The following is a 27,026-nucleotide window of genomic DNA, read 5'->3' as shown; positions in this document are numbered from 1 at the left end:
TGCGTGATCGATGTCATCATAACCGGTTCTGCACCTACATATATTGCTGTCAACGAGGTTTATTCTATAGAGATGTGCGTCTAGCGAGTAGTGGTTGGACATAAGTCTTGACATCACTCGAATGAATCCCCGACTTACATCCAGACCTTTGAACCACGCTCTCGAAGAAACATTTGGAATAATGGAATGTAACCACCGCCCAAGAGAATTATTTGTCCAATCGTTTTGCCAACATAAAAGAGAACTCTGACGTACTAGTGGGAAAAATTCATCATGTGAAATTCTTCTATCATAAATCTCGCCTTGATGTGCGCCCACCTTTGCGAGAGAGTCTGCCTTCTCATTGCCTGAGATTGAGCAATGTGAGGGGACCCATACAAAGGTAATCATATATGATCTTTCGACCAGCAAACTCATCTGCTCCCTTACCTTTGAAAGGAAATAAGATGAGTGCCTACCTTGTTTCATCGACCGAATAGCCTCAATCGAACTGAGACTATCCGAGAAGATGAAGTAATGGTCTATGGGCATATCGGAAATCATCCCCAATGCGAAGTTGATTGCTGCTAGCTCAGCAACATAAACGGAACAAGGTTCCTGAAGTTTCCGAAAGGCGGTTGAGTATTCATTGAAGACGCCGAAGCCAGTGGATCCATCAATGCGTGATCCATCAGTGAAAAATCTTCTATTGCAATTGACTTGTTGGTACTTTTCAGCAAAAATGCGGGGAATTGAGATAGGTCGAAGTTGATCTGGAACTCCTTGAATAGCCTGTTTCATGGAGAGATCATAGTCAATGGGGGAACTGTAGTTAGTAAAGCATACACGAGAGGGGTTATAGCAAGGAAGGCTAATATCCGATGACATATAATTAAGATAGATTCGCACGAATCTAGACTGGATGCTTAATTCGAGCATTTCTTCGAAGTTTTCAATCACAAGGTTGTTACTGACACTACATTTAATCAATATTCTTAATGAGAGCTCCCAGAAACGGTTCTGCATGGGTTTTACGCCCGCTAGGACCTCTAGGCTCATATTGTGTGTTGAATGCATACAGCCAAGGGCAATACGTAAACAACGATATTGAATACGTTCCAATTTAATTAGGTGGCTTTTTCTTGCCGAGTGCAAGCAAAAAGAGCCATACTCAAGAACTGAAAGAATAGTCGTTTTATATAGTTTAATGAGGTCTTCCGGGTGAGCACCCCACCATGTCCCGGAAATTGATCGTAGAAAGTTGATCCTTTGTTGACACTTTTGTTTCAAATACGTAATGTGGGTACCCCAAGTGCATTTTGAATCAAACCAGACTCCAAGGTATTTGAAGGTTAAAGATTGGGTAATGTCTCTGCCCAAAATATTTAGACGCAGTTGGGCTGGAAACCGCTTCCTTGTAAACACTACCAATTCAGTTTTTTGCGGTGAAAACTCGATCCCTAAATTTCTTGCCCAGAAAGACAGATTATTTAGGGAATTTTGCAATGGCCTTTGCAAGATTTCCGCACGTGGACCTCTCATGGAAACCACGGCATCGTCTGCAAGCTGTCTAAGCGTGCATAGATTATCTAAGCAGTTATCAATATCTTTGACATAGAAATTATAAAGCAAGGGACTTAAACATGAACCTTGGGGTAAGCCCATGTAGCTAATTCTAGAAGTTGTCAGTTGACCTAGATTGAAGGTCATTTGTTTTTCTGACAGCAAATTATACAAAAAATTATTCAAAATACCGGGTAATCCACTACTGTGCAAATTGTCTGACAGTATGTCTATGGAAACCGAATCAAATGCGCCCTTAATATCCAAAAAGACTGAAGCCAATTGCTCCTTGTGCGCAAAGGCCAGTTGAATATCAGATGAAAGCATCCCTAGACAATCGTTTGTTCCTTTACTCTTCCGGAAACCAAATTGCGTATTTGAAAGTAGATTGTTTGATTCAACCCAATGGTCAAGTCTTAATAGGATCATTTTTTTCTAATAATTTCCTCAGGCATGATAACATAGATATCGGACGGTAAGAATTGTGATCAGACGCTGGTTTCCCAGGCTTTTGAATAGCTATTACTTTAACCTGTCTCCATGCTGGTGGAACTATATTGAATTCCATAAATGAATTATATAGGTTAAGTAATCGTCTTTTAGCGATATCGGGGAGGTTTTTTAGAAGGTCGAATTTGATCATATCGCTTCCCGGAGCAGAGTTATTCGATGAAAGAAGTGCCATTGAAAATTCCAGTATTGTGAATGGTTCATCCAGAGAACCGTTACTTCGGACTGTATCCCGTAAAGTTGGTTGTGCTGGAACATTGACCCGTACCTGGAGAGCAATGGATCCAGATTACGTTATTAGAACCTGCCGTGCATTCCAGAAGCGTGTGGAGGCCATAATTGCAGCAAGTGGAAACTCGATCGATGATTAACATAGTTTAAGACTCAGAGAAACATCCCCCCTTTGAATAAATAAAAAAAACTCAAAAAAGAAATTTTTGAGATTTTTTTTGAATTTTGACATTGCTCAATGGTGCAAACATATCACGCATACGGTACAGTGGGTCAGGAATGAAGGACGAAATAGAAATGTAAACCCATAACTGTAGCGATTTTTTGCCCCTCGAGTTTTGTTGTGTGGTAAATTGTGACTTAAGCAGACCAGACACTCCCGGGTAACTAGCTCAGTAGCATGAGACCCCTTAACTGTGTTGCAGGGCCGGCATGCTACTGGGTATTCGGAGGGGCTACCCGGACAAAGTATGAAAGCACAGGAATATTCACGTTTTCTAAAACATTTATTGCCCTTTTCTGTGGCGTATGAGTGTGGGTTTTCACATATATGTGGCGTGTATGCGAGGGTTTAAAATGAAGTACTCACTGCTGCAGTGGGATCTCCTACGGCGTCGCGACACTGGCGTTGGCCCACACGGCTGCTCCTGCACTACCGTGTGGCCGGAAACTTGCGGTGCGGGCTGCAGACAGTGTTGTTGCAGCTTTGGGAGAATGGCAGATCTGGTGGCGTTCATCAGCCACATACGGCTCAGCAGCCATCTTGACTTCCGAGCCGAGCCGTGTAAGACCGTTTTATTTTACGTTACGAGGTGTACAAGATGTACGAAAGCACAAGAGGTCCTGAACTTCTATCTCGAGCTCCAAAAAGGGTGGGGGGGTATGAACCATTTCACTGCACTTTACTATGGTCTTGTTCACATGGACACCTGTTTACTTCTCCCTAATCTTCCAAATCTAAGATGGCTATCATTATCCAATTTGCACATCCATTGTTATTTTAAAGCCAAGATTTTCCTCCCTTCAGTATTGCTCGAGTGTTTTTGCAGCGATACTAACCCTCTCGCTGCTGTGTTTTACCTTCTGGGTTTGTTCTTAAAATACGCGAATTTTCCAAACAACAACAACTCATACAGACGAAAATCCACGGATTGTAACCAACTGGTTCCAAAATGCCTTGTTTGCCACCTGTAGAGTACAGTGTTGCTCATTATGCAGCAATGATAAAGGTCAAATGTTATGCAACGTACCATATCAACTAATAATACACTGTTTTAGGCAACGTCATCAATGTCAGACGCATCGTATTTTAAGCAGATTTATATTTAAATGGCACAGGTCAATATTGGGTGCGATTACTTTGCTCAAATGTTAAGTACGCACCAAGGAGAATATCAGAGAAGATCACAGAACCTCAGTGTAGTTCAATTAACGTAACTAGAAACTCAGGAAATTTCCAAAAACTTAAGCAAAGTTCTCAGATCTTAAGAGAAGTCCACTAGACACTATCTAATTTTTTTAATGTTCAGGGTATTTGAAGGATGATCAGAGATTTGCAAAAGATTTTCTTTAATTATTTGCTGGAACTTTCAAGAATTTCAGGAATGTTCCAAAATTTTCTGGAATATTGCGGTTTTTACGGGAATTCCATCAATATCAGGACAATTGTCATGGAGTCATTGAGGAACGAAAACTTCAGGGAAGTTTAGAGATTTTAAGGGATAATCCATGACCTTAAGTTCTGAAAACTTTTGGCAAATTAAGGAACTTTTGGATAGATCAATGAACTTCAGGGTAATTGCAGGAACTTTTAAAATGTTATGGGAAGTCTTGAGAAATTTTATGGAGTTGAGAGATCTTTAGGGTAGTACCAATAAGTTCAGAGATGCATCGAGATGCACTAAGTTTAGACACTTGGTCTTGAAATTTTTCTTCTTTTTCGCTTTTCAAGCTTATTGCTTATCGCACATTAGCTTATTGCGTGCTCTCAACTTAGTGTTCTAGATGCACTTCCACAGTTTCGATGCCTGCTACCATTTTTGCATTAGTATAATTGTGTAGCAAGTACAATCATACTATATGTCTAGGAAAGTCGAGAAATTTTCCAACCCAAAAAATTTCTAAACCAGATCGGGAGTCGAACCCAGCCACCTCCAGCATGGTCTTGCTTTGTAGCTACGCCTTTACCGACAAAGATAACGGAGGCCCCTTGAATTAGTACTACGTAAAAGTAAAAAGGTAAAGGTAAGAGGTCTTGAATTAGTATACTACGTAAAAGTGTTTAAATGTCTACTTAAGAAGTGAAGCCCAAGCTGAAGCGATCCAAAGTTTTTCGGAAGTTAAACCCAGTTGTTCTGCGGTCTAACTAAATCAAAACGTCTTGTTCGCTGATATGATTCGCTTTGACGGGAGAATATTCATCAGGAGCGTAAGTTTCGTGGCGTGACTAAGTCAGAAAACAGTAATGTCGAAAGGAAAGCGGCTTAAGGTTCATCGAAAAAAGTGGATAAGTATTCAACAGTTAGCAGAACAAGGCCTGAAATTATTCACTGACGTAGGATGAGTCACTTCAAATTCAATTGACAATTACGACCGACACACGATTATATTTTCCTCTTTAATATTTTTATTGCATAGCCTGCTGCCGCCGTCCAGATAAACGAAATTGGTAGAAACTGTATATATTTTATGGATTCAGTTTATTTTAATACATAAAACTAAACATATGTACTGATGTACTGGTTTCGGTGCTATACGGACTTCGGTCTACAACATTTAACAGCAATTTTTGTTTTCACGTTGGTCAATCTGTTACGAAACATTTCTCATTACCTCCTCCTCCCTATGTAACAATAAGTAACGAAAGTTTGAGCCCCCCCTCCATGCGTTACCCATGAATGCCCAGGAAAATAAAAAAAACCAACCCGAAAAACTACACCCAACCGTAAAATGTAAGATTCTATCACAGATTTGCATACATTGCATCTAGAAAATCATCTGGTGAAGGTTTGATACAAAATTATGCATTGTTGAAAAACTTGCTTGTACGCTGCAGTCCATGCCAAGAACTGCCATTACATTTGTTGTATGAAATAATTGCAGAGGATATAATAAATAGATGCAGGAGAAATTTGTTTTGCGTGAGACTACTTATCTGAAGCCCCAATCTGTTGAACCTAGATCCCTAAATTCAAATTATTTCAAAGGTTCATTTCAATCAACTGCAATAGTTTGAGGCTAGTTCAGTTTTCACGTGTTTCAGTAAACTTGCATGAGAACAATGACGCCACGTCCTCAAACACATGTTTAGAAATCATAAATAATCTTAATCCCGCTATACTGCCCTTAATACCGTTCATATGCTATCGAATGTCACAAACAAGTGCCACGATTATCCTCGGCAGTGTGACGCCAACCGTGTAACCTCCTCTTCCTTCCCCTCACCGATAGCCCATAGCCCATAGAACCACACTCAACTCACCAAAAAGTCACCGATGTCGCCGAGCACAACTGGAACTCCCATGCAAGCGTGAAACCTCCCGTCCTCCCTCACGCCCACACAAAGCTCACCCACCAAATCACAAAAAAGAACCTGAACCTCAGACACAATTATGCTACGGTTGTAATTTAATCTAATTATGATGCGGTCCCCGAACCTGGTGGCGTCGAGCAATCCCCGAAAATGGCGACACACCGTCCCGAAATTTTCCACCCCACTTGGATCCTCAAAGCCCCGGAACGACTTGATAATGTCTGGAAAATTATCATCGCATCACCCTCTGCATCGTTCCATCCACCACAAATAGATATTATTTGAGTGTTTATTCGAAATTCCTCGTCACCCTCCTGTTCATTCCCCCCGGGGGTAAACAATCGAATCGAGCATGACTCGGAGTGTCTGCGGTCCCCGAAGACTGCGCGTCTAATCCGATTATACGGTAGATTAAGTGAGTCAACAACAACAGCAACAACACCAATGATGGAACGATCAAAAGAAGGACCTAACTACACACACAACACATGTATCGCGCTCTACCGAGGCTGAAAACGCAAGTATGGAAATAGGTAGGTAGGGGCAGCATGTCTGTTAGGGAGTGCTAACTAGTATGTCAGACAACCACACTGACGAACGAACACAGTCAGCAGCGCAGGGGCTGTGATGGGCGATGGCTATCTCTCCGAACTCGAACTCGGAGGGGTGCCAAATTGGCTTTCTACAACTATGTCGATAGCAGATCGGAATGGACGGGCAGCGAGGGGGAATCAATTTGAGCACGAAATTGTCTCAACGCGCTAGTTTCGAAAGTGAAGTTGAAAAATGAGAAATTTGACTTGATTGGGATCTCCGGTCGGAATCGGTCGGAAGAAGATGGCGATTTTTCGAACGAGTAGCACTGGGACACGACGACGTACCTGTGTTTCGGTGAGGCCAAGAGCTTGGGCCAGGCTTTTCCGCTCGGATCCCACCACGTAGTGGTTGTTCTCGAAGGCATGTTCCAGCTTGAGTAGCTGCGTGGGTGAGAATGCCGTTCGCACTCGTTTTGGCTTCCGGAATGGTAGGAGGTAACCTGGAATTAAAACAGAAGATTGAAGTGAGAGGCGGTTAGTTGATGTCTTGAGGGTTTTCTTTTTTCTGAAATAATGTTCGATTACTGTATGTCATCCGGAACAGGAGGTGCACGCCTTCCACGTCATCCCCGGTGTGGGTTGTACCGAAAAAGATAGATGCCTCAGGTCAAAGAAAGTGGCGTTTAGTTATACCGTTGAAGATAGCTACCCTATACCTAACATCAACGATTTACTAGATAAACTTGGAAAAGGCCCCTACTTTTCCAACCCTTGACCTTGCATCCGGATTTCATCAAATTGAAGTCCATGAAGATGGCATAGCAAAAACAGCATTCAATGTCGACCACGGGCACTATGAGATTTTTTCGTATGCCATTTGGCAATGTGTTCTCTAAGTATGAGAGGCTTAGAGAACACATGTGAGAGTATGTCTTGTCTACGTGGACGGCATAATAGTGTTATCTATAAGTTATCTACAAGAACACTTAGAAAATTAAAAAAAAATATTTACGTGTTGAAAAATATAGTATGAAAATTCAAATGGACAAAAGTGAATTTCTACAAAAAGAAGTCGCTTTCCTTTCCATTGTAACACCCGAAAATGTAATACCTAATCCCAGTAAAAATTAAGCAATTAAAAAATAGCCTATTCCCAAGAACGAAAAGGAACTACGTGGATTCCTATGTGTTCTGGGATATTATCGAAAAATTTTAAAAGACTGCGAAAATAGCAAGGCCTCTTACAAATTGGCAGAGGAAAGGAGAAAGCATAAAGCATACTACTTCTTCTTCTTCTTCTTCGCATTTCAAGCTTATTGCATATCGCATATTAGCTTATTGCGTGCTCTCAACTTAGTGTTCTAGATGCACTTCCACAGTTATTAATTGAGAGCTTTCGATGCCTGTACCATCTTTGCATTAGTATAATTGTGTGGCAAGTCCAATCATACTTCTATGCCCAGGGAAGTCGAGATATTTTCCCACCAGAAAAATTCCTAGACTGGAGCGGGAATCGAACCCAGTCACCTCCAGCATGGTCTTGCTTTGTAGCTGCGGCTTTACCGACTGAGCTAAGGGAGGTCTCTATAAAGCATACTAATGAATTTTAAAATGCATTTGAGAAACATAAATAAACATTTTGACTATTAGTACAATATTAAAAGGTCCTGATTTTAGTAAAAAACAATCGTTTTAACGATCAATGCTTCAAATCATGCAATCGGAGCAGTTATTTCTCATGGTACGATTGGTAGCGACAGGCGTTACGTATTTTGACTATATCAGAAGAAAATCTCTCCACCATTGAAAAGGAATTATTTGCTATTTGGTGGGGATGCAAATATTTTAGGCCATACCTACACAGACCACCAACCACTAATATATGGTTTAAATGAATGATGTTGCTCTTGAACATACAGATTCAATCCGTGACTTGGGAGTGATTGTGGACAGCAAGTTTCGTTTCAATGGTCACACTTTCATTACCACGGCCAAAACGTTTGCTGTCCTTGGATTTATCAGACGTAGCACTATACTGCTCACTTGTGTTCTGGAATATGCCTGTCTCATTTGGGTGTCGTACCATACCTGTCAAGACTTGCGTATCGAAAGGCTGCCGAGAAGCTTGATTAGATACGCTTTGCAACAGCTGACGTGGCGTGATCCACTTAACTTACCAGAGTACCCAGCGCGATGTAAACTAATTAATTTGGAAACGCTCTCCAACAGAAGGGTCAGTATAAGGCGCTTGTTCATATGCGGTCTTTTGACAGGCGAAATAGATTGTCCTATGCTGCTGGAACAGCTAAGGATGAACGCTCCTCAACGCCAACTTCGCAGTCGTCATGTGCTATCCTTTCTTCTACATCGGACAAATTATGGCTACAACAACCCTCTATGTGCTTGTATTCGTGTTTTCAACAATGTTTGTGACGCGTTCGATTTATCAGACTTTTACATCTAGGTCTTGTTAGTGTAATGTGAGTTAGTGTAAGTTTCTACGTAGTCTGTTTAAAGATGAAGCAAATTAAAATTAAAAAAAATCTCAAGACTCCAAATAGTAAACTTATCAGATGGAGAGACTTCACTTAGAAGAGTATGATTACGAGATCAAGTACAGACTAGGCAAACAAAACACGGTCTCAGGTGCTTTATCTCGTATCTCTCATGAAATAATCTTAAATGGAAATAACGCGTCGTACAATGCCACAGTACATTCGCCAGATACGGATGATAGTGAATTCGTACCAATAACTATACGGCCTCTCAATGTCCATTCAAACCAAATAATTCTTTGAATAAGTGGCCAGAAAGAGGAAAAATTAGAAGAAATTTCTCCACGGATGTTTAGAATCGGCAGTTCATCGTACATAGCGAGGTGTGTAGCAAATATAAATATAAACGCCCACCTTATACAACTAAACATGGAGAAACACCAACCACGAAGGCACCTTTGGAAATTATTCATGTAGACATATTCATATCTCAACCAGATTTGTTTTTGTCTTTGGTAGATAAATTTTCAAGATTTGCTGTCATACTGCCAATAATGAGCAGGAATTTTCAAGATATAAGGAAAACACTTTATTAGTTCTTAATTGTCAGACAATGATCCAGCCATGATATCAATTGGAGTAAAAGAACTTTTAGAGGATTAACGAATTCAATTCTAAATAGCGAGACGAACGGAAAAGTGGAAAAATGTCATAGCACTCAAGCTAAAATTTTCAGGTGTATCAAAGATAAGTATAACGATTTAAGCAATAAGGGAATTTGCTTAAACCTTGTATAACTGAAAAATTCATACAGCAGCCAAGTTAAAACCTAGAGATACCTTCTTTGGTATAAAAGACGGCGAAGAACACCCTCTTGAAAAAGAGAAAATCCTAGAAAATTTACGATGATGTTGTTCTTGAACTTGATCGACCCCGACAAGGAGATCTAGAAAAACATAATAAAAACCGAGAAGAACTAACTAGGTTACAAGAATGGGAAAAAAAGTTTGATGCGTTTCAAGTCGTCCAAGATAGAAACAAAACATTTATTGACGACTCAAATCGTAAATTATATAAGTCAAATCTAAAACTAATCCGGAAATAACACATTTTAATATATTTCAGAACCATGATGCTAATCCTGTTAATCCCATTTAACTAAAGGCTTACTAAAGGTTAATTGGTACACACAAAATACCTGTAATTTGTGATTCATTAAGTTTAAAAAGTCCATAAATGGTTGCTTTACAGAACTTTTATTAAAAGTTCAAAGTTACAGCTTAAGATGGTTACATTTCTCCAGTTCGAACGAAATCTCGAACCTTCCTCTTGATGGAGCCCATCAGCGCCTGCACAATGGAAACGGACACGGAATCAGCCCATTTCCTCCATTTTTCCCGCATTTTCTGGATGTCTTTCACTGCCTCGCCACTTCGTCGAAATCGCTGCTTTGAAATTTCCCAGTATTTTTCGATTGGTCGAAATTCCAGGCAATTCGAAGGATTCATTACTTACTTACTTAAGGGTCCTGTGCACCACCAGCGGTGCAAAGGACCAACGTGAAAGACTTCCATCCTGGGCGGCTGCTTGCTTTTGCCTTGACCTGGGCCCAGGTCAGTTTCCTATCGACTTGCTTAATTTCCTTATTGAGGCTCCGCCACCATGAGCCCCTGGGTCTGCCTCTGCTGCGATGTCCTGCCGGATTCCAATCCAGTGCTTGCTTGCAGATTTCGTTTCCGCCCCGTCGAAGTGTGTGGCCGACCCACCTCCACTTTCGCTCTCGAATTTCTGTTGCTATCGGCTTCTGATGACATCGACGATGGAGCTCGGCATTCGAGATCCAGTTGTGATGCCACCAGGCACGAATTATATACCGCAGGCATCGGTTGATGAAGACCTGCAGCTTTTGAGTGTTCTTCGCTGATACACACCAGGTCTCGCTGGCGTATAACAACACAGATTTCACGTTCGAGTTGAAAATTCGGATTTTGGTGCGTTGACTTATTTGGTTGGATCTCCAAACGTTTCGTAAACTCGCAAAGGCAGCCCTAGCCTTCTTGATTCGTGCACCTATGTCGCTCTTGGTCCCGCCGTCCGAAGCTATTTGGCTGCCAAGATATTGGAAACATTCGACCTTCTCCACTACTTGCCCCGCTACCGTAAAGTTGGAAGGGTTGCCCGTGTTGATATCCAACGATTTGGTCTTGTTGACGTTGATGGTGAGACCCGCCGCAGAGGAGCGTTCGGCTAGGTCATTGAGCTTACTCTGCATATCAGAGCGCCGTTGTGCTAGTATCGCAACATCATCAGCCAAATCGAAGTCGTTGAGATGCTCCAAGGATTCATTAGCTTGGGGACAAAATCGATCTTGATGGCAGCATACCACTCCAGAACCACCTTGAAGTAGAGGCAGCTGGCCACATCCCCACGTCCAGTCGCGATGTCAATCTTTTGACCGGGAAGCTGCTTAAAATCGAGTTTGACGTATGTTTCGTCATCGATCAAAGAGCAGCCCTTGTGTTTCGTCAAAACACGGTCGTACTAGAGCCTTGCACGCTTTGTGGCCACGGAATTTGGCTTCATGTGCCGGTTCGGATGTTTACTGGCTTTGTACGACTTGTATCCTTCCCTGGCAAGGATGTTCCGCACCGTTTGAAAGTTCAACATTCAATCAAAAAGCAACACTCTAATTGGACAGAATAATTTGCAAGTGGCTATTAACAAAAAGAACTTTTTTTTTATGTATTTAGGAGATTTTTAGCCACGGACTTGCTCATCTCCAACAAAAGAACTGATTAGGGTTAAAAGCGGAATAAACAGTAATAATAAATTGGATGAGATTAATTCAGGTAATCACAATGTTCATCACTTTTAAGAGTTCATATTTGAAACCGTTCAGCTAGCAAAACTTAATGTAATTCCCAGAAATGTTCTAGACAAAGACGAATTAAAACTTATTAGAGAAAATTAGAAGCACAACACGTAAAATTTATTACATTTATTTTGATTACATCCGGTTTAGCATGCTCATTAGACTGATGCAAAATTTGACTTTTTCGCTCCACAGTGCTTAAATGGTTTCAAATCGGGTCCTGATTAGCCTCTCAAAGTTACAACTCATTTGGTTAGAAACAGACTTCGCACAAGCCATTTGAAGTTTACATGTAAATTACTATGGGCAATCTCAACTTTTTGTTCATTGCCTTCTAGTCTTTTTCCATATTTAGCTGCGAAACAGTTCGCTAGCCATTCTTATTGAAAGCTACAACTTTGCTGAAGATCGTTTCTATGTAAAACGAGACAGGAAAAAGTTATTAATTATTTAAGAGATTGGTAAACTTATGACATGATCAAGCAGCTGCTCTGTAGGCAACACTGTATTTTGCAGTGTGACATAGTAGCCATGATTTTTGTGTCCTATTCAACGCCCCAGAAACACCAATGTTGCCTGCTGAGCAGTTGATTGAGCATGATCATAAGACATCAGCGCATTGAACCATTGATAACCTTCGATCCTTGCATTTATTCAAAAAGTGGTCTTGAGCAAAGTTGTAGCTGGGAAAATTGACTACAAGAACAGTTGAAAGCTTTTGAAGCAGACCGATATGGTGAATTATTAAATAGTCATGAACAAAAATCTTGGTTTTACCATAGTAATTCCCATACAAACTTCAAATGGTTTGTGCCATCTCAGTTGGTCACCAAATGGGTTCAAATTTTGAGAAGTTAGTCAGGATCCGGTTTGGAATCGTTTAAGTATTGTGGAGCGAAAATTTCAAATGTTACATCACTCTAATGCTCATCCTGTTTAACTAGAATGCCACCTCCTCTTCCTGGTCGTACGTACTTTAACCAGAGGGATTCTTGATGTTCACGCGGAGTTAATTCATCTCTTAGCGTAACATAAATTGGTTTGCCATTAATCACGGAAGATTGATCAACGTTCGTTGAAAGAACTGTGCCAAAGTTCCTTTTCCTCGAAAGAATTCCTTGTGTTACATTTGGTTTATTGCTTAGATACAATCTTGTAGCAGACACGATCGAATCCGGCTGTAAGTTTGCTCCAATATGTGCAAGGGTTCTATTGACTAAGTTCATAGCATTATCATTAGATTCGTACGGAAGCCCCAACAAAATAGCATTATTCGATACTGCTTTACGATTGTTAACTCAGATTGAGACTTTGTTAACTAAATTATCTGATGCTTCAAATTCTCGTTTTCAACTTTAAGCTTTTTAAATTCTGAAACGATATCATCGAAATTAGCCGATAGAAATTCCTGCTTCGATTGCTACAGTTACTGAACGCACCTCGGATTTCACATTGACCATTTAATCTGCTGCTAGTGAGCTACCATCCTGCATTTCTTAAATACGCTTGTAAATTTCTGAGCAATTAGTAGTGCAAAATAACATGTTTGTTTTCACCAGTTATGGCATAATCATTAGCAAATTGATATTTTTGCGCTCTCACACGCTCTCAATATCACACGTGATACTGGAACAAAATATAATGCTTGATATTGATTTTACAAGCTTAACGTACAAAAATCAAGCTGTTGAATCGTTGAAAGTTGAAGTGGAATCGACGCAAAAATGATTCCGTAGCACCTCGTTTTCTTAGAAAGAGAAGGTAGAATAATTCTATCTCTTTTATCTCTTCACCGATGCCAGGCACGAAGTGACTGCAGCCAGCCGTTATGGAAGTTTCGTTGCGTTCGGGTGTAAAGCCGAAATCATGTTATTCAACCTCACCACAGTTTGGTGAGATTTGCAGCTGGTGATTTTTGTTAGCTTGATATTCCGAGCTGCAATATCACAGCTTGCAATATCAACCGCAGTCATAGGCGTAGCCAGAGGCGTTCGGTGAAATGGCATTCGGCAAATTTTTCCATAGTACATTTTTTTCGCCCCTCCCTAGCTCTGAACCTGGCTACGCCCTTGACCGCACTTGTTTGTTTGTTGATTTTGTCTACAAAAATCAAGCATGATCTTGTTCTTTGGTGAGATTTGTATTTTTGATATTTTTCCAACACTGGTTTTCACTCTGGCAATGGCAACACCAATAATATTTTTCCATTAGAAATGTGATGCTGAAAAACAATACATGCAGGTGATGATTTTATTTGAGTCAGACTCTTTTTTTTTGCACACAACACAACAGCTGGAAGAGAAACAGATATCCAACAACAAAGCACACAACCATAGAACAGGGTGTAAACAAACTGCCACACATAAACTGGGTAATACATATCATGAAGAGCGTTGAGTGTGTTGGTTTATTTCCTTTAAAATCCGTTATAATTGCTTATCTTTTGACAGATACGCGTATTTCGTCTACTACTTGCAGACTTCATCAGTGCCAAGTACTCAACACAACTTGGCACTGATGAAGTCTGCAAGTAGTAGACGAAATACGCGTATCTGTCGAAAGATAAGATATTATAACGGAATTTAAAGGAAATAAACCAACACACTCAAAGCTCTTCATGAAGGATTCCGTTAAGAGGTTCGACAAATTTTAAAGAATAAATTTCAGTATTGCGGACTAATACCAACAATCAATACAAAACTAACGATTTGAAATTGGCTCACTTCTTCACTAGCCTATTGGTTCCAAGCAAATCGATTAACGTACCCAATTCTAGTTGAAATTCTAGTACTACAATATGTTTGTTTTGATTCTCTATGAATATACAGATAAAATGAGGGGTTCGTGGATTTTCCCATGTTTTGAGGGGTGCATCGATTAGCTTGGGACCGAAGAGAGTACCAGAGCTGAGCCAAAAAGTTGAGCACGTTTTTTCGGGACCTTCTAGTCTTATAGTTACCTCTATGCTAATACCAACAATCAATACGAAACTAACGATTTTAATTTGGCTCACCACTTTAGTAGCCTATTGGTCCCAAGCAAACGATTACCGTACCCTATTCTAGTCAAAATTCTAGTACTACGCAATGTTTGTTTTGATTCGCTATGAAAGTTTGACAGATAAAATGAGGGGTTATTGGTTTTTCCTATGTTTCGAGGGGTGAATCGATTAGCTTGGGACAGAAGATAGTACCAGAGCTGAGCCAAAAAGTTGAGCACGTTATTTCGGGACCTTCCAGTCTTAGAGTTACCTCTATGCTAATACCTATCTCAGAAGTAGAATAGATCATCTGACTGCATCGTTAACTAGAAAAGTATGAGAACCGCTCTGTGAGGTTATCATCCAAACAGAAATCCTACAGCACATTTTGCACTACACAGCGATCAACGAGCCGTGCGTTCGGTATTCGCCAAATCAGTCGCGTTTCTGACCACAGCCGTTTCTGTATACATACAGGCTATCTAAGCATAGACTTATACCAACCGATGGAAACTAATGAATTTAAATGGGCTCACTGCTTGACTAGCCTATTAGTCCCAAGCAAATCGATTAACGTACTCCATTCTAGACGAAATTCTAGTACTACACAATGTTTGTTTTGATTCGCTATGAAAGTTTGACAGATAAAATGAGGGGGTTCGTGGATTTTCCTATGTTTCGAGGGGTGCATCGATTAGCTTGGGACCGAAGATAGTACTAGAGCTGAGCCAAAAAATTAAGCACGATTCTTCGGGACCTTCTGGTCTTAGAGTTACTTACCTCTATGTTTATACCAAAGAGGTAACTCTAAGACTAGAAGGTCCCGAAATAACGTGCTCAACTTTTTGGCTCAACTCTGGTACCATAGAGGTAACTCTAAGACTAGTAGGTCCCGAAGAAACGAGCTCTACTTTTTGGCTCAGCTCTGGTACTCTCTTCGGTCCCAAGCTAATCAATTCATCCCTCGAAATATAGGAAAATCCACTAACCCCTCATTTTATCTGTCAAACTTTCATAGCGAATCAAAACAACCGTGGTGTAGTACTAGAATTTCGACTAGAATGGAGTACGTTAATCGTTTACTTGGGACCAATAGGCTATTCAAGTAGTGAGCCAATTTAAAATCGTTAGAAAATCGATTAACGTACCCCATTCTAGTCGAAATTCTAGTACTACACTATGTTTGTTTTGATTCGCTATGAAAGTTTGACGGATAAAATGAAGGATTCGATTTCTATGTGCCGAGGGGTACATCGATTAACTTGGGAACGAAGAGAATACCAGAGCTGAGCCAAAAAGTTGAGCACGTTTCTTCGGGATCTTCTGGTCTTAAAGTTACCTCTACGGCTTTACCATCACCATCGTTTGGATCCAGGGGATGGAATCTGGATTTTGCTGGATTTTGTATCAGATCGTTAAGGCCAAATCCAAAGACTGAAACGTCGGACATAAAATGTCGTAGCGTTTTGATCCACCGTTAACTGAAAAGTCAATACCTGCAAAAACACTGCCCTGGTTCAGCAACTTCATTGAGTTTTAGCGAAGACAACATATCAAAAAGACTGACAACTTTGCCTGAATTCAAGCGGCAGACACAGTAGCGCTGCGCTCCAGTGAAGGTGAAAGCAACGCATAGAAAAATGAGCAAATACACAAACCTTTACTCTGAGGATGGAACCTTTGCTATCCAATTCGTTCGGAACATTTACCTTTGAGTGGCAGATGACGCGATTCTGCCTGTCTCATACCAGACGTATGAGAAAATGAAAGAGTTGCCAGTCTTCTTGATATGTTGTCTTCGGTTTTAGGGTAATCCCACAGGACTTGTGATTTTGATTTCTGAGCCGACTCCATAATAGTCGTGCTTTATAATGTAGTCACTTTACCGGTCAATCCGGATTATCCGGAGAATTATGATCCACTTTACCCCAAAATATCAATTCCATATTAAATATGCTTTGATCTTGTGATTCTGAACTATAAAAGCAAAATCACAAGACTGTATTACAATTTTTATAATTGGGCCACTTTAACGGTCGTTCCGGATCCTCCGTTGGGCCAGTAGAGGTTTTTTGAGCGCGTATATGGTATTGTTACACCATATATACTTAGTACTATCATTTACCAGTAATATGCCTAAAGTCAGATGTAAATCTATGTGACATTTCCTATTTTACCGGGAACTCGGGTTTATCCAGGCCCTCTATCTCAGCAAAAGTCTCTGGCTTATGAGATCACACCCAATCGAAAGAATTTTAAATTTAAGCATATGGATAATATGTTGACTGAAACCTTTTGTCAGCCGAGATATTCAATTTAGTTGCGGTTTTGTCAATTTTTTTCCCACTGTGCATTGAGTCGTTGAATGTTTGAAGGATTTCACAGGACTTCTGGTAACGTTATGGGATTAGTGGCACAACTGTGGGACGATGCATAAAAAAATTAGCATTTTAGGGTGTCCAGAAATGTTGAAAAATCCCTTGTAGCGTATTTTTCTACATGTCTGGTCACCCTAAAATGCTACGTCTTTTGTGCATCTTCCCCTTGTATTAGAGTTAATATTTTTAAAATTTTATCGAGCAATTCCACAAGACTCATGAAGTAACTTCGAAAACCTTGTAAGACCCATTAGATTCATGAAAAATTTTACAGGACTTACTACATAGTTGAAGATGCTAATTTTCAATTAACAGACTTAAATGGTCATTATTATTCGATAGATGAGGAGATTAAAGTATAAAATTGATAGTTCCGTTAGAGTACGGCAGTGTGAAAATTGTATATAGAGAGTAGAAAGCGAGCAAGGACAACTTTGAGGAAGGTACGAATCGGGTTGATCAGTGGGTGCGGGTGGGATACCCCTAACCATCCCTCTCCAACTGGGGAGTTTGGTAAAGAGAGGAGCCTCCCTTAGTTTAGTCGGTAAAAAGGGTGCAGCTACAAAGAAAGACCATGATGGAGGTGGCTGGGTTCGATTCCCGGTCCGGTCTAGGAACTTTTCCGGTTGGAAAATTTCTCGACTTCCCTGGACATAGAGTATGATAGTGCTTGCCACACAATTATACTAATGCAAAAATGGTAGAGCCATCGAAAGCTCTCAACTAATAACTGTGGATGTGCATCTATGGAACACTAAGTTGAGAGAACGTGAATATGCTAATATGCGATAAGCAATAAGCTTGAAATGCGAAGAAGAAGAAAGAGCTATGTAAATCGTTAACTTCACGCAGAATTAATACAAACAAAATAGTTAAAGAACTGACTAGTATTTGTGCAACATCACCTCAACACTTTTCAAACAATCCTACAGAATTTATGAGACAGCTTCATTATTTAATAAATTGCCTAAATATTTAATCAAATATCTGCTCTCTTATAGATTTCTTCCATTAACAAAATTAACTACCCAAAACCAAACTCCCGACTGCATTCCAACCTCATCCAGTCCCGACAGGGTTCCCGTGCACAAATAATGCCATCACATAAAAAAAAGGGAAGGGAACCGAGCGCTCAAATTGCACACAGATCGCAATTATCGTAATTAGCGAGAGCAGAAACGATTAAGCAGAATAAATATTAATAAAAACATGCTTAATTAACTTGATGATCAATCTCGGTTGGCTCGGTAGGCTCAAGATATGATAACCCAAATGCACCACATAAGCAACAGCTGAGTGAGCAACGAACGATGCAACGTGTAATGAGAGTCGAGTGAGTGAACACAGCAAAAAAAGAGGATTGAATTTTATGCAAATCAATTCTCCGATAAACAAGTTCCCCACGGAACACAGAAACCGGGCCGAGCCCTACAACGACGACGGATCGTGCAAAATGACCATTCTGGCACAATTACCGCTCTGATTAAGCAATACCGCGCCGCTCTGGACAATAATTAAATTAATTTAACGAAAAACATACACAGGATCCAATCGCGACAGACTAGCACTCACGCCGAGTTACCTCACATTCTGCCAGTGCGGCTTGCACTTTAAATCAACTAAAATAAATAGTTGTGAAGGAACTAGCAGGCCCGACTATGAACCTATTGATTCTTCCAACTAACGAACTAAAAAAAAAAAAGTTAAGACAAATAACGCAACCGTTCGTCCGTCCGTTCGTTGGTTCGTGTTGCGAGGCGATCAGCTGTCGTTACGTCGAAGTTCGTGATCGTGAGTCAGGGCTGGAGAACTACCCGAGAACGCATGCCAATAAGGAGGAGGCAAAAGTGAACGACCCGGGGGATCGTTGCACACAGGCAAATTAGGTATTTGCATATTATTATTAAATCATTTTTTTTTGTGGAATTCATCATCATCTGCTGTTGCTGAAGCGAGCAAGTGGTGGCGTAAAGCTGCCAATGTGCAGTGCATTCAAGTACCTCTTGTTAGTAATCGGAGTGAATGGATTACCGCAAGCTGTCAGTTTTGGTCTCACAACTACTGACAGTGTGGCGCCACCTTCAAACACGGTGTTTCGTGAAAACCCATTAATGGGTACAAAATACCCATTTTCAAACCATGTATGCAGCTGTCAAAAAATGGGGTAATTTAAAGAATCAGTTCACGGTTGCATAATAGGTATATTTTTTACCCACTAATGGGTGAAAAAACACTTCGAAATTTTATCGTCTCATTTCCGTCACCGACTTTTTGGGAATGCAAACAGTAAGGGGTTGTTCATAGACTACGTAGACTCTAAAGGAGAGAGAGGGTTGACAAATGTCTACGGTCCATACAAATTTCCAATAAATTGTATGGACGATTGTCTACTCGGGTGGAAGGGGGTCTTAAATATCTAAAAATCAGTCTACCTACAGTATGCAAAAAAAGCTTATCCACCCCCTACCAATTTACATTTTTTTTTTTTGTTTTTCTGGTGAAAATCAGTTTAATTTTATGAGTGTTCCTCCATGATTGATGTTTATTTATCACATTGCCATTGATAATACGGCGTTTATATCTTTTCTGGAGATTTCATGTGATAAATTATGAAAAAGGGTAAAACATTACGCAAAATAAGTCTATCCACCCACAAACGGATACTACGATTTAAGTGTGTTTAACAGAGTTTTAGTTTGTATTCTGCAACTTTCTCCAATGTAAACATTGTGTCTAGCTGTTATTTAGTGCTCTTGAAGTTTTCGTGCTCAAAATTTCAGTTTCGTGTTCAAAATTGGAAGTAATTTGTTGCAAAATGCCCAAAAAAGCACAAATTTCGATCAGTATCCGACATTTGATTATTGAAAATCACAAATCAGGCAAACGCTACCGTGATATTGCTGATATTGTCCAGCTTCACAAAGAAACGGTCGCTAGAATTGTGCAGATGTACAAAAGGCGTGGTTCTATCTCACCTGTGAAGCGATTGGGGCGTCCTTCAAAGACAACTGGCCGAATTGACAAAGCTATCGTGAAGAAGGCGGAGCTGAACCGGGGACTATCAGGTCCGAAAATTGTGAAACAGATTGAAACCGAGTTTTCCATTCAACTGACATCACAATCCATACGAAATCGTCTTCATAAGAAAGGTCTTAAGGGCAGATCACCTTATTCCAGTCATCACTGGTCCATGAAATGTAAATGCGCTGTATCCAAAAATGTAGTACAAAAAAATTTGATGATACAAAACTGTTAAGGATCGAAACAAATTCAGTTGAAAATGATTCAAGAGGGGATTGAAGTTGCCCAAATACTAAGTTTCAATGGTATAGTAAGATTCACTCTTCGGTACCGTCAGATATCGTAACTTTGTCATGATCTCATAATGTTTAAATTAATAAAATAATTAAACAAACTATTGTCCTAAATTTACTATTATTGAGACATTCCATTGCAAAGTGGTTCTCAGAATTTGGTAAAAACTTGTAGTTTTGTTCTTTATCGCAAAATATTTTCTTTATTTTGTCATTTGGGTGGCCATTTCAACGTAAGAGTTGTCCAAAAAATAGTTTATTTTTGATTTTTTTCAAAACATTATAAATTTTGAACTGCTTATTTCAAACACCAAAATTTAAATGAAAGATAGTTAAAAAATTTTAATATAATATAATGATTTTATTAAAATTGGATTTTGTATTGAAAAACATTGATTGCATTTAATATTTTTTTTTTTTTACTTTGATTTGTTTTTTCCGTCGATCTTGTTTTCCGTGCTGAGCACCAATGCCATCGACGTGCCAGGAAGGCAGCTCCCACACCTGGACCCTACCTATCGACCCATCAATTCATGAACCGGGGACCAACGGCTTCACTTCCCATCCGAAGGAAGGCGTGATCAGAGATGTTATGCCTCAGAACATCCCGGTGGCGCCGACTGGGATTGAACCCAGGCCTGCTGGGGTGAGAGGTAATCATGCTTACCACTACACCACCGGCGCCGTTGCATTTAATAAATGATTTTCATAGATTGTAGATAGAGGGCGCAATGTGTTTTTATATTTTTCCTTAAAAATTTTAGCTTTTTTACACAGCATATCAAAAAATCAGCGATGCGTTGTTTTTCATTAGCTGATGATAAAAATTTCATACTTCAAAAACTGCAAAAACTGTCGTCGCTATTGTCGTAGGTTATTGGGATCATTCTTGGCTGCGTTGTCTTTCTTCATAGCTGAGTTGAGGCCGGGCTGGATAGTTTGACGGCCGGTATGCCTCATTAGACTGATGCAAAATTTGAAATTTTCGCTCCACAGTGCTGAAACAGTTCAAAATTGTGTCCTGATTATTCCCCCAAATTTTGAACTCCTTTAGTAAGAACCTGACTTCGCACAAACCATTTGAAGTTTATATGGAAATTACTATGGGAAAACCATAATTTCGGTTCATATCTATCTCTAAATTCACCAGTTCACTCTACTTTAGAAAATTATAGTTGAGCTACAACTTTGTTGAAGACCACTTCATCAAATGTAAGGAACAAAAATAATTAATGATTTAAGTCACTGATGTCTTATGATAATGCTCAATCAACTGTTCAGCAGGCAACATTGGTGTTTATGGCGCGTAGAATAGAGGACAAAAAGCATGGCTACTATGTCACACTGCAGAATACAGTGTTGCCCACAATACAGTTGCTTAACCTTGCCATAAGATTAGCAATCTCTCAAACAATTAACTATTTAATTTGATGTTTGGCTGAAAAACGATATTCTGCCAAGATGTAGCTGATAAAAATTCCCATAAGAATAGCAATAGAATTTGTTAACAGTACAATATGGAAAAAGGCTAGAAGACAATGAACAAAAAGTTTGGTTTTCCCATAGTAATTTCCATATAAACTTCAAATGGTTTGTGCCAAGTCAGTTTCTTATCGAATGAGTTTAAACTTTCAGAGGCTAATCAGGACCCAATTTGAAACCGTTTGAACACTGTGGACCGAAAATTTCAAATGTTGCATCAGTCTAATGTCTCATACATTTAGCAAATTTCAGCGTCTGTAATATAAAAAAGTACAGTTTAAAGTAATGCAAAATATATGGTTATAAAGATAACAGTTACATACCGACCTTATTAGTACTCAGATTAAGATCTTTCTTAAAGCCGAGTAAATCTTCGTGAGAAATCTTAGATTTTTTTTCCTGACTATTTTGGTCTTCCTTCGACGTTTGAAAAACTAACCTAAAGGGTGTCCACGATGAAATTGCCACACTATGAAATTGCTCTAACTTTTTAACCGTTGGGTAGAATTTAATGAAAATTTGGGTGGATTTAGTTCATAGTGCATTATTTACATCCTGCAAGTTTTAAAGTCCTGTGATCAAAACTCGCGGAAATGGAGTCGAAAGAACAGCTCGTGCGTGATAAAATCTTGCGCATTCATCACGAGAACAAGGATCTCTCGCATCGTTCCATCGCTAACACGTTGGGAATCGCGAATTCCACGGTGTCGCGAGTGATTAAGCGGTTCGAGGAACGGTTGACCACCGATCGGAAGCCCAGAAGTGAAGGAAAAAGTATTCCGTACAACACCAAAAATCACAACCGCGTAGTTGGGGCCTTCAACCGAAATCCGAACGCCTCCGTTAGGGATGTGGCTAAGAAGCTGCACCTAAGCCGAAGTTTTGTCCAGAAGGCCAAAACTAAGGCTGGGCTTCGAACGTTCAAGGTACAAAAGGCCCCTAATCGCGACGAGAAGCAGAACAAGTCCGCCAAAACCCGTGCCAGGAAGTTGTACCTCAACATGCTGACGAAAGTTCAATGCTGCATCATGGACGACGAAACATATGTGAAGGCCGATAAGTTCGGCGTTCCGGAGCATGTCCGCACTCAGAAGATGTCCAAATCTGCACGTGCGGGAAGCGGAGTGCACCTTTCGTGACCCAGGACACGATGAACGGACAGGTGTACATAAAAGAGTGCCTCCAGAAGCGGCTGCTTCCTCTCCTGAAGGCCCACAACGTGCCAACAATCTTCTGGCCGGATTTGGCCTCATGCCACTACTCCAAGGACGTGCTGAAGTGGTATGCGGACAATAAGGTCAATTTCGTGCCGAAAATGTTCAACCCTCCCAACACTCCGGAGCTCCGCCCCATCGAGAAGTACTGGGCGATTATGAAGCAGAACCTTCTTAAACGACCTAAGGTAGTGAAGACAGTCGAGGAACTGAAGAAAGTATGGGTTTACATGCAAAAAACGGTTGATTCACAGGTTGTGCAGAATCTTATGGCCGGGGTTAAGGCCAAGGTGCGGGCATTTGCGTATGGACTGTAAATAAAATACGAGTAAAATGGTAAAATGAAGTTTAATAGTTATTTCTCAATCCCTGAAAATTTGATGGCAATCGGATGAAAACTCGAATTTTGCGAATCAATTTTGTGTGTGGCAATTTCATCGTGGACACCCTTTAGGCTAGTTTTTTACCTGCTAACTCTCTAATGCTTTTAGCAACAAAGTGATTCTTACTTTCATCTGCCAATTTGAAGAGATTCTGAAGTTTCTGTTCACTACATGAATAACGTTTCCCAGGAGAAACCTGCGTCAGACATAATTTGCAAATTTCTATGATTTTTTTTCTGCGGTGTTTTTTTCTTCTCACAAATATCTACACACCCGCACAACTTTGTCTATCGACTTTGGTTTGAACTTATTGTTAACATCTTTCTTGTGGATATTTTTAAACCTAAATTTTCATAAACTGCTCCCTTTGTTATACCGGTAAACGGCAATGTAACATGTGTTAGCCGTACTGACGATATATTATTAGTTGGCAAATTCTCATTTTATGCCCTTCCACCCTGCTCATGCCCTCGATCACATATCATAAGGGAAGCGTAAAAGAGAAGGAGATATCGCAACAAATTCTTACTATTATATCTGTTTTCTAAGACATGTAGTGGGAGTTGTTCCACCAACAACCCGATGAGACAGCTTATAGAAGTTACATTCAAATTCAAATTCCTGTTTATACATTATCCTTGATTTCGTTGAACTTCGATGAAATTCTTCTGAGTTTGGTATTTATACCCGAAACTCTCAGTTATTTTTAAAGTTCACAGTACTTTCCTAATGTTTTTAAATTTTACAGACCATTAAAGTTTGCACGTTTGAAGAACTTTTTGCATAGTATCATTGAAATTCATATAATGTTGGTATTTTTCACAGAACTCTCCATATTTTTTTTTTTTTTTCGAAATTTGTATGGACCGTAGACATTTGTCAACCCCCCCTCCTCAAGAGTATACGTAGTTTATGAACAGCCTTTTACTAGGAGGAAATTGAACACCCCTTTAGCTCACAAAATGTCCCTGAAGTTGGCAGAATTTTCCTGAAGTTTAAAGAACTTCTCTGAAGATCGACGCACATCTTTAAAGTTTGTAGAACTTCCCTGAAGTTCAATAAACTTCTCTGAAAGTTGTTGAATTTCTCTGCTTCTTTGGAGGAACTTATTTAAAGTTTGCAGAACTTTCCTAAAATTCACTACAGTTCCCTATAGTTCACAGAATTCCATAGACAGTCGCTGAACCTTCCTGAAAATTTCCTTAGACAAAATATGGGAATTGCAATGAAGCTCTATCAATTCTGTAGTAATTCAAGGTGAGGACTACCTGAACTCACTGGGCAAGAGTAGCTAACCTCATGTGAGTTTCATTCCTGTAGTAAAAGACATTATCGTTTAAACGATTTTCAAACCAATTGGTCATGGTTGCTAGAATTTATTTTCAATCTCACCGTTGAGTCAAACATATCATTTTTTTTTAATAAAAGCTAATTTTTCAAGCCTCAGGATGTTTTGGTGGCAAATGCCTTTGCCACCTGCTAAGTACGGGACACAAAACTTTCGGTTCCTACTATCTCCTTTGTTGAACTCCGGTAAAAATCTGTCAACAATCGTCGCTACTAAAGTGGCTAGATTTTTTGTTTTGACAGAGTCGCTTTTTCAAAGCACAAGAAGCGAACTCTCTATTTTCTTCATAAGGGTTTTTTTAATTTTCCAGATTTTCTACACTATACCTCCAATATAAAAAGCACTCGAAACATGCAAAAAGCAATGCCTACTATGATTACGTAGCTGTCTTGGACTGTCCTGCTCGCTTCTATCTCTTATATTCTTATGAGGGAAGATTAATTAAATAAGAAGTTGTTCTAGCAACAAATGTTAGTTGATTTTGCACAAAGTCCACTTAATCAATACGGATTGTACTTGAGAGTCAAAAAGAACTCTTTCATGCCATTTGGATTAATTCAATCAACTTTTGAACCTTGTTTAACTGCATTTGTTCAATTCGTAATAGTTTTGTACCGTCAATAGTCCATATATGCCTTAATAATCGGCTTTGTAAACTTCAAAACACTTTTTCTCAAAAAACCCAAGGTGAAATATTTTAAAACCAGCACAGATTTGATTGTTAGGATCAATACTAACATCCTGTGAAGGAAAATCTGAGGTATATGAATGTTGCAAAAAAAGTGCCTTCAGACATAGCGTGCGATACATTACTTATACTACGCAAGGCTTGTTGTGAGAGCACGCTACAAACTAAAGATCTCAATGCGTACAGCTGAGTACAAGAAGTTATTCAGATTATGTACAACTGATGAACAACCTTGATTAGATCATGATCATTGCCATAATGATCATGATTTTAATTTTTTTTGCTTTTTTCAGTCTGTGAATTAGTTAAGACGCATGTATTTGCGTTGAAGGCATTGGTCCTTTCGGTGGAGTGAAAAAGAAAGGAACAGTTCACCGTGTTGACAGAACTATCAGATAAACTACCGAGCAAGATGTGCGCTACTTACAAGTGAGGTGCAAGGAACTTAGTAGACTCTTTCATTCTCATCGCAATATAATACAGCAACAGACGTTACGTCACATCTGTGGCTGCATTCGAAACCAAGACAACGAAAGAGTCGACTTGTTTGCATCCTCCTCACCTATAGAAACCGCACATCGTCCCGTTTCAGCCTTAATGTTAAAAGTTAGGATAGGATGGCTCAAAACGCACGCCTGGGGTAAAATGGCCCTGCGCTGTTCTTCATAGCTTTCCGATTGAAAAATCAAAGAGACGATTGACTCACAGATGGCAAGTGGGTGAAAATGGCTATGACGTTTAGAAATCTGTCAAATTGCATGATATTTTTTTAGTACATCATCATTTTTGTAAATTCGGATTCTAAAACTAGGTGCCGCATGACCAGTTTTGGCTTTTCTTTGATTCGCCAATTGCCAATTCGTGAATTTAACAATCAGCATTGCTAGTTCAGTGCTTGAACTAACATTTTTAAACATGATATTTCCAGAATTAGTAATGTGAAGCAACGAAAATCCGCACGGGGCCATGTTCTCCCCAACCGATGGTCAACCCCTATCTGCTGATGCTTGCTTATGGCGAATTTGCTTATTATCCAGTTCCAACCTGGTCTGCTTGTTTTCTAGCAAACGTCAGTTTGATCGTTTGTTTTTATAACCTGGCACGGGTCAACTTTCGCACTGACAAAAAGTTCGGGTTTACACTGGGTTGGAACTGGTTTCAACCTGGGAATAAACAAATTCGCTATTGCTCTGTAACCCCAAACTGCTAAAGAATGCTACTCACAGAGAGACACTCACTCTCGTCTCGTGAAATAAGCACATGTTGCGATTTGTGGATATAATGAGCGAAAAGGGCAACTCACTTCTCTGAGATTGACTCAGTCTAACAATGCATTTGTTATCTGTTAGTTGACTATGCAATAACGTATTTTCAAGGTGGAAGAAGGCTTATCGTTGGTCGTAGTTTGCACAGATCACGATCTGTACAGTTTACGACAAACTGGAAATCGGATCATGCTCGCTTGATCTCCATCACTGATTCTGTTAGGAGGTTTAAAATATTATAAGAAAATTCAATTCT

General features: G+C 39.8%; 1 protein-coding gene across 1 annotated transcript in view; it reads right to left on the bottom strand.

The window, feature by feature from the left end:
• The window catches only part of LOC135702835 (homeotic protein empty spiracles-like), a 131,204-nt gene that overhangs the window by 10,970 nt on the left and 93,208 nt on the right, over positions 1-27,026 (bottom strand). Inside the window, exon 2 of the mRNA XM_065223875.1 lies at positions 6,697-6,851. Coding sequence (XP_065079947.1) covers positions 6,697-6,851 — 155 coding nt within the window. The remainder of the gene's footprint in view (positions 1-6,696; positions 6,852-27,026) is intronic.

The sequence above is a fragment of the Ochlerotatus camptorhynchus genome, unplaced genomic scaffold (assembly GCF_037179485.1).
Source record: "Ochlerotatus camptorhynchus isolate MF236.1 unplaced genomic scaffold, CSIRO-AGI_Acam_v1.1 ptg000201l, whole genome shotgun sequence".
Classification (NCBI taxonomy): Eukaryota; Metazoa; Arthropoda; class Insecta; order Diptera; family Culicidae; genus Ochlerotatus; species Ochlerotatus camptorhynchus.
Note: the sequence above shows the minus strand (reverse complement) of the source record. Positions and strands in the feature narration are given on the sequence as shown.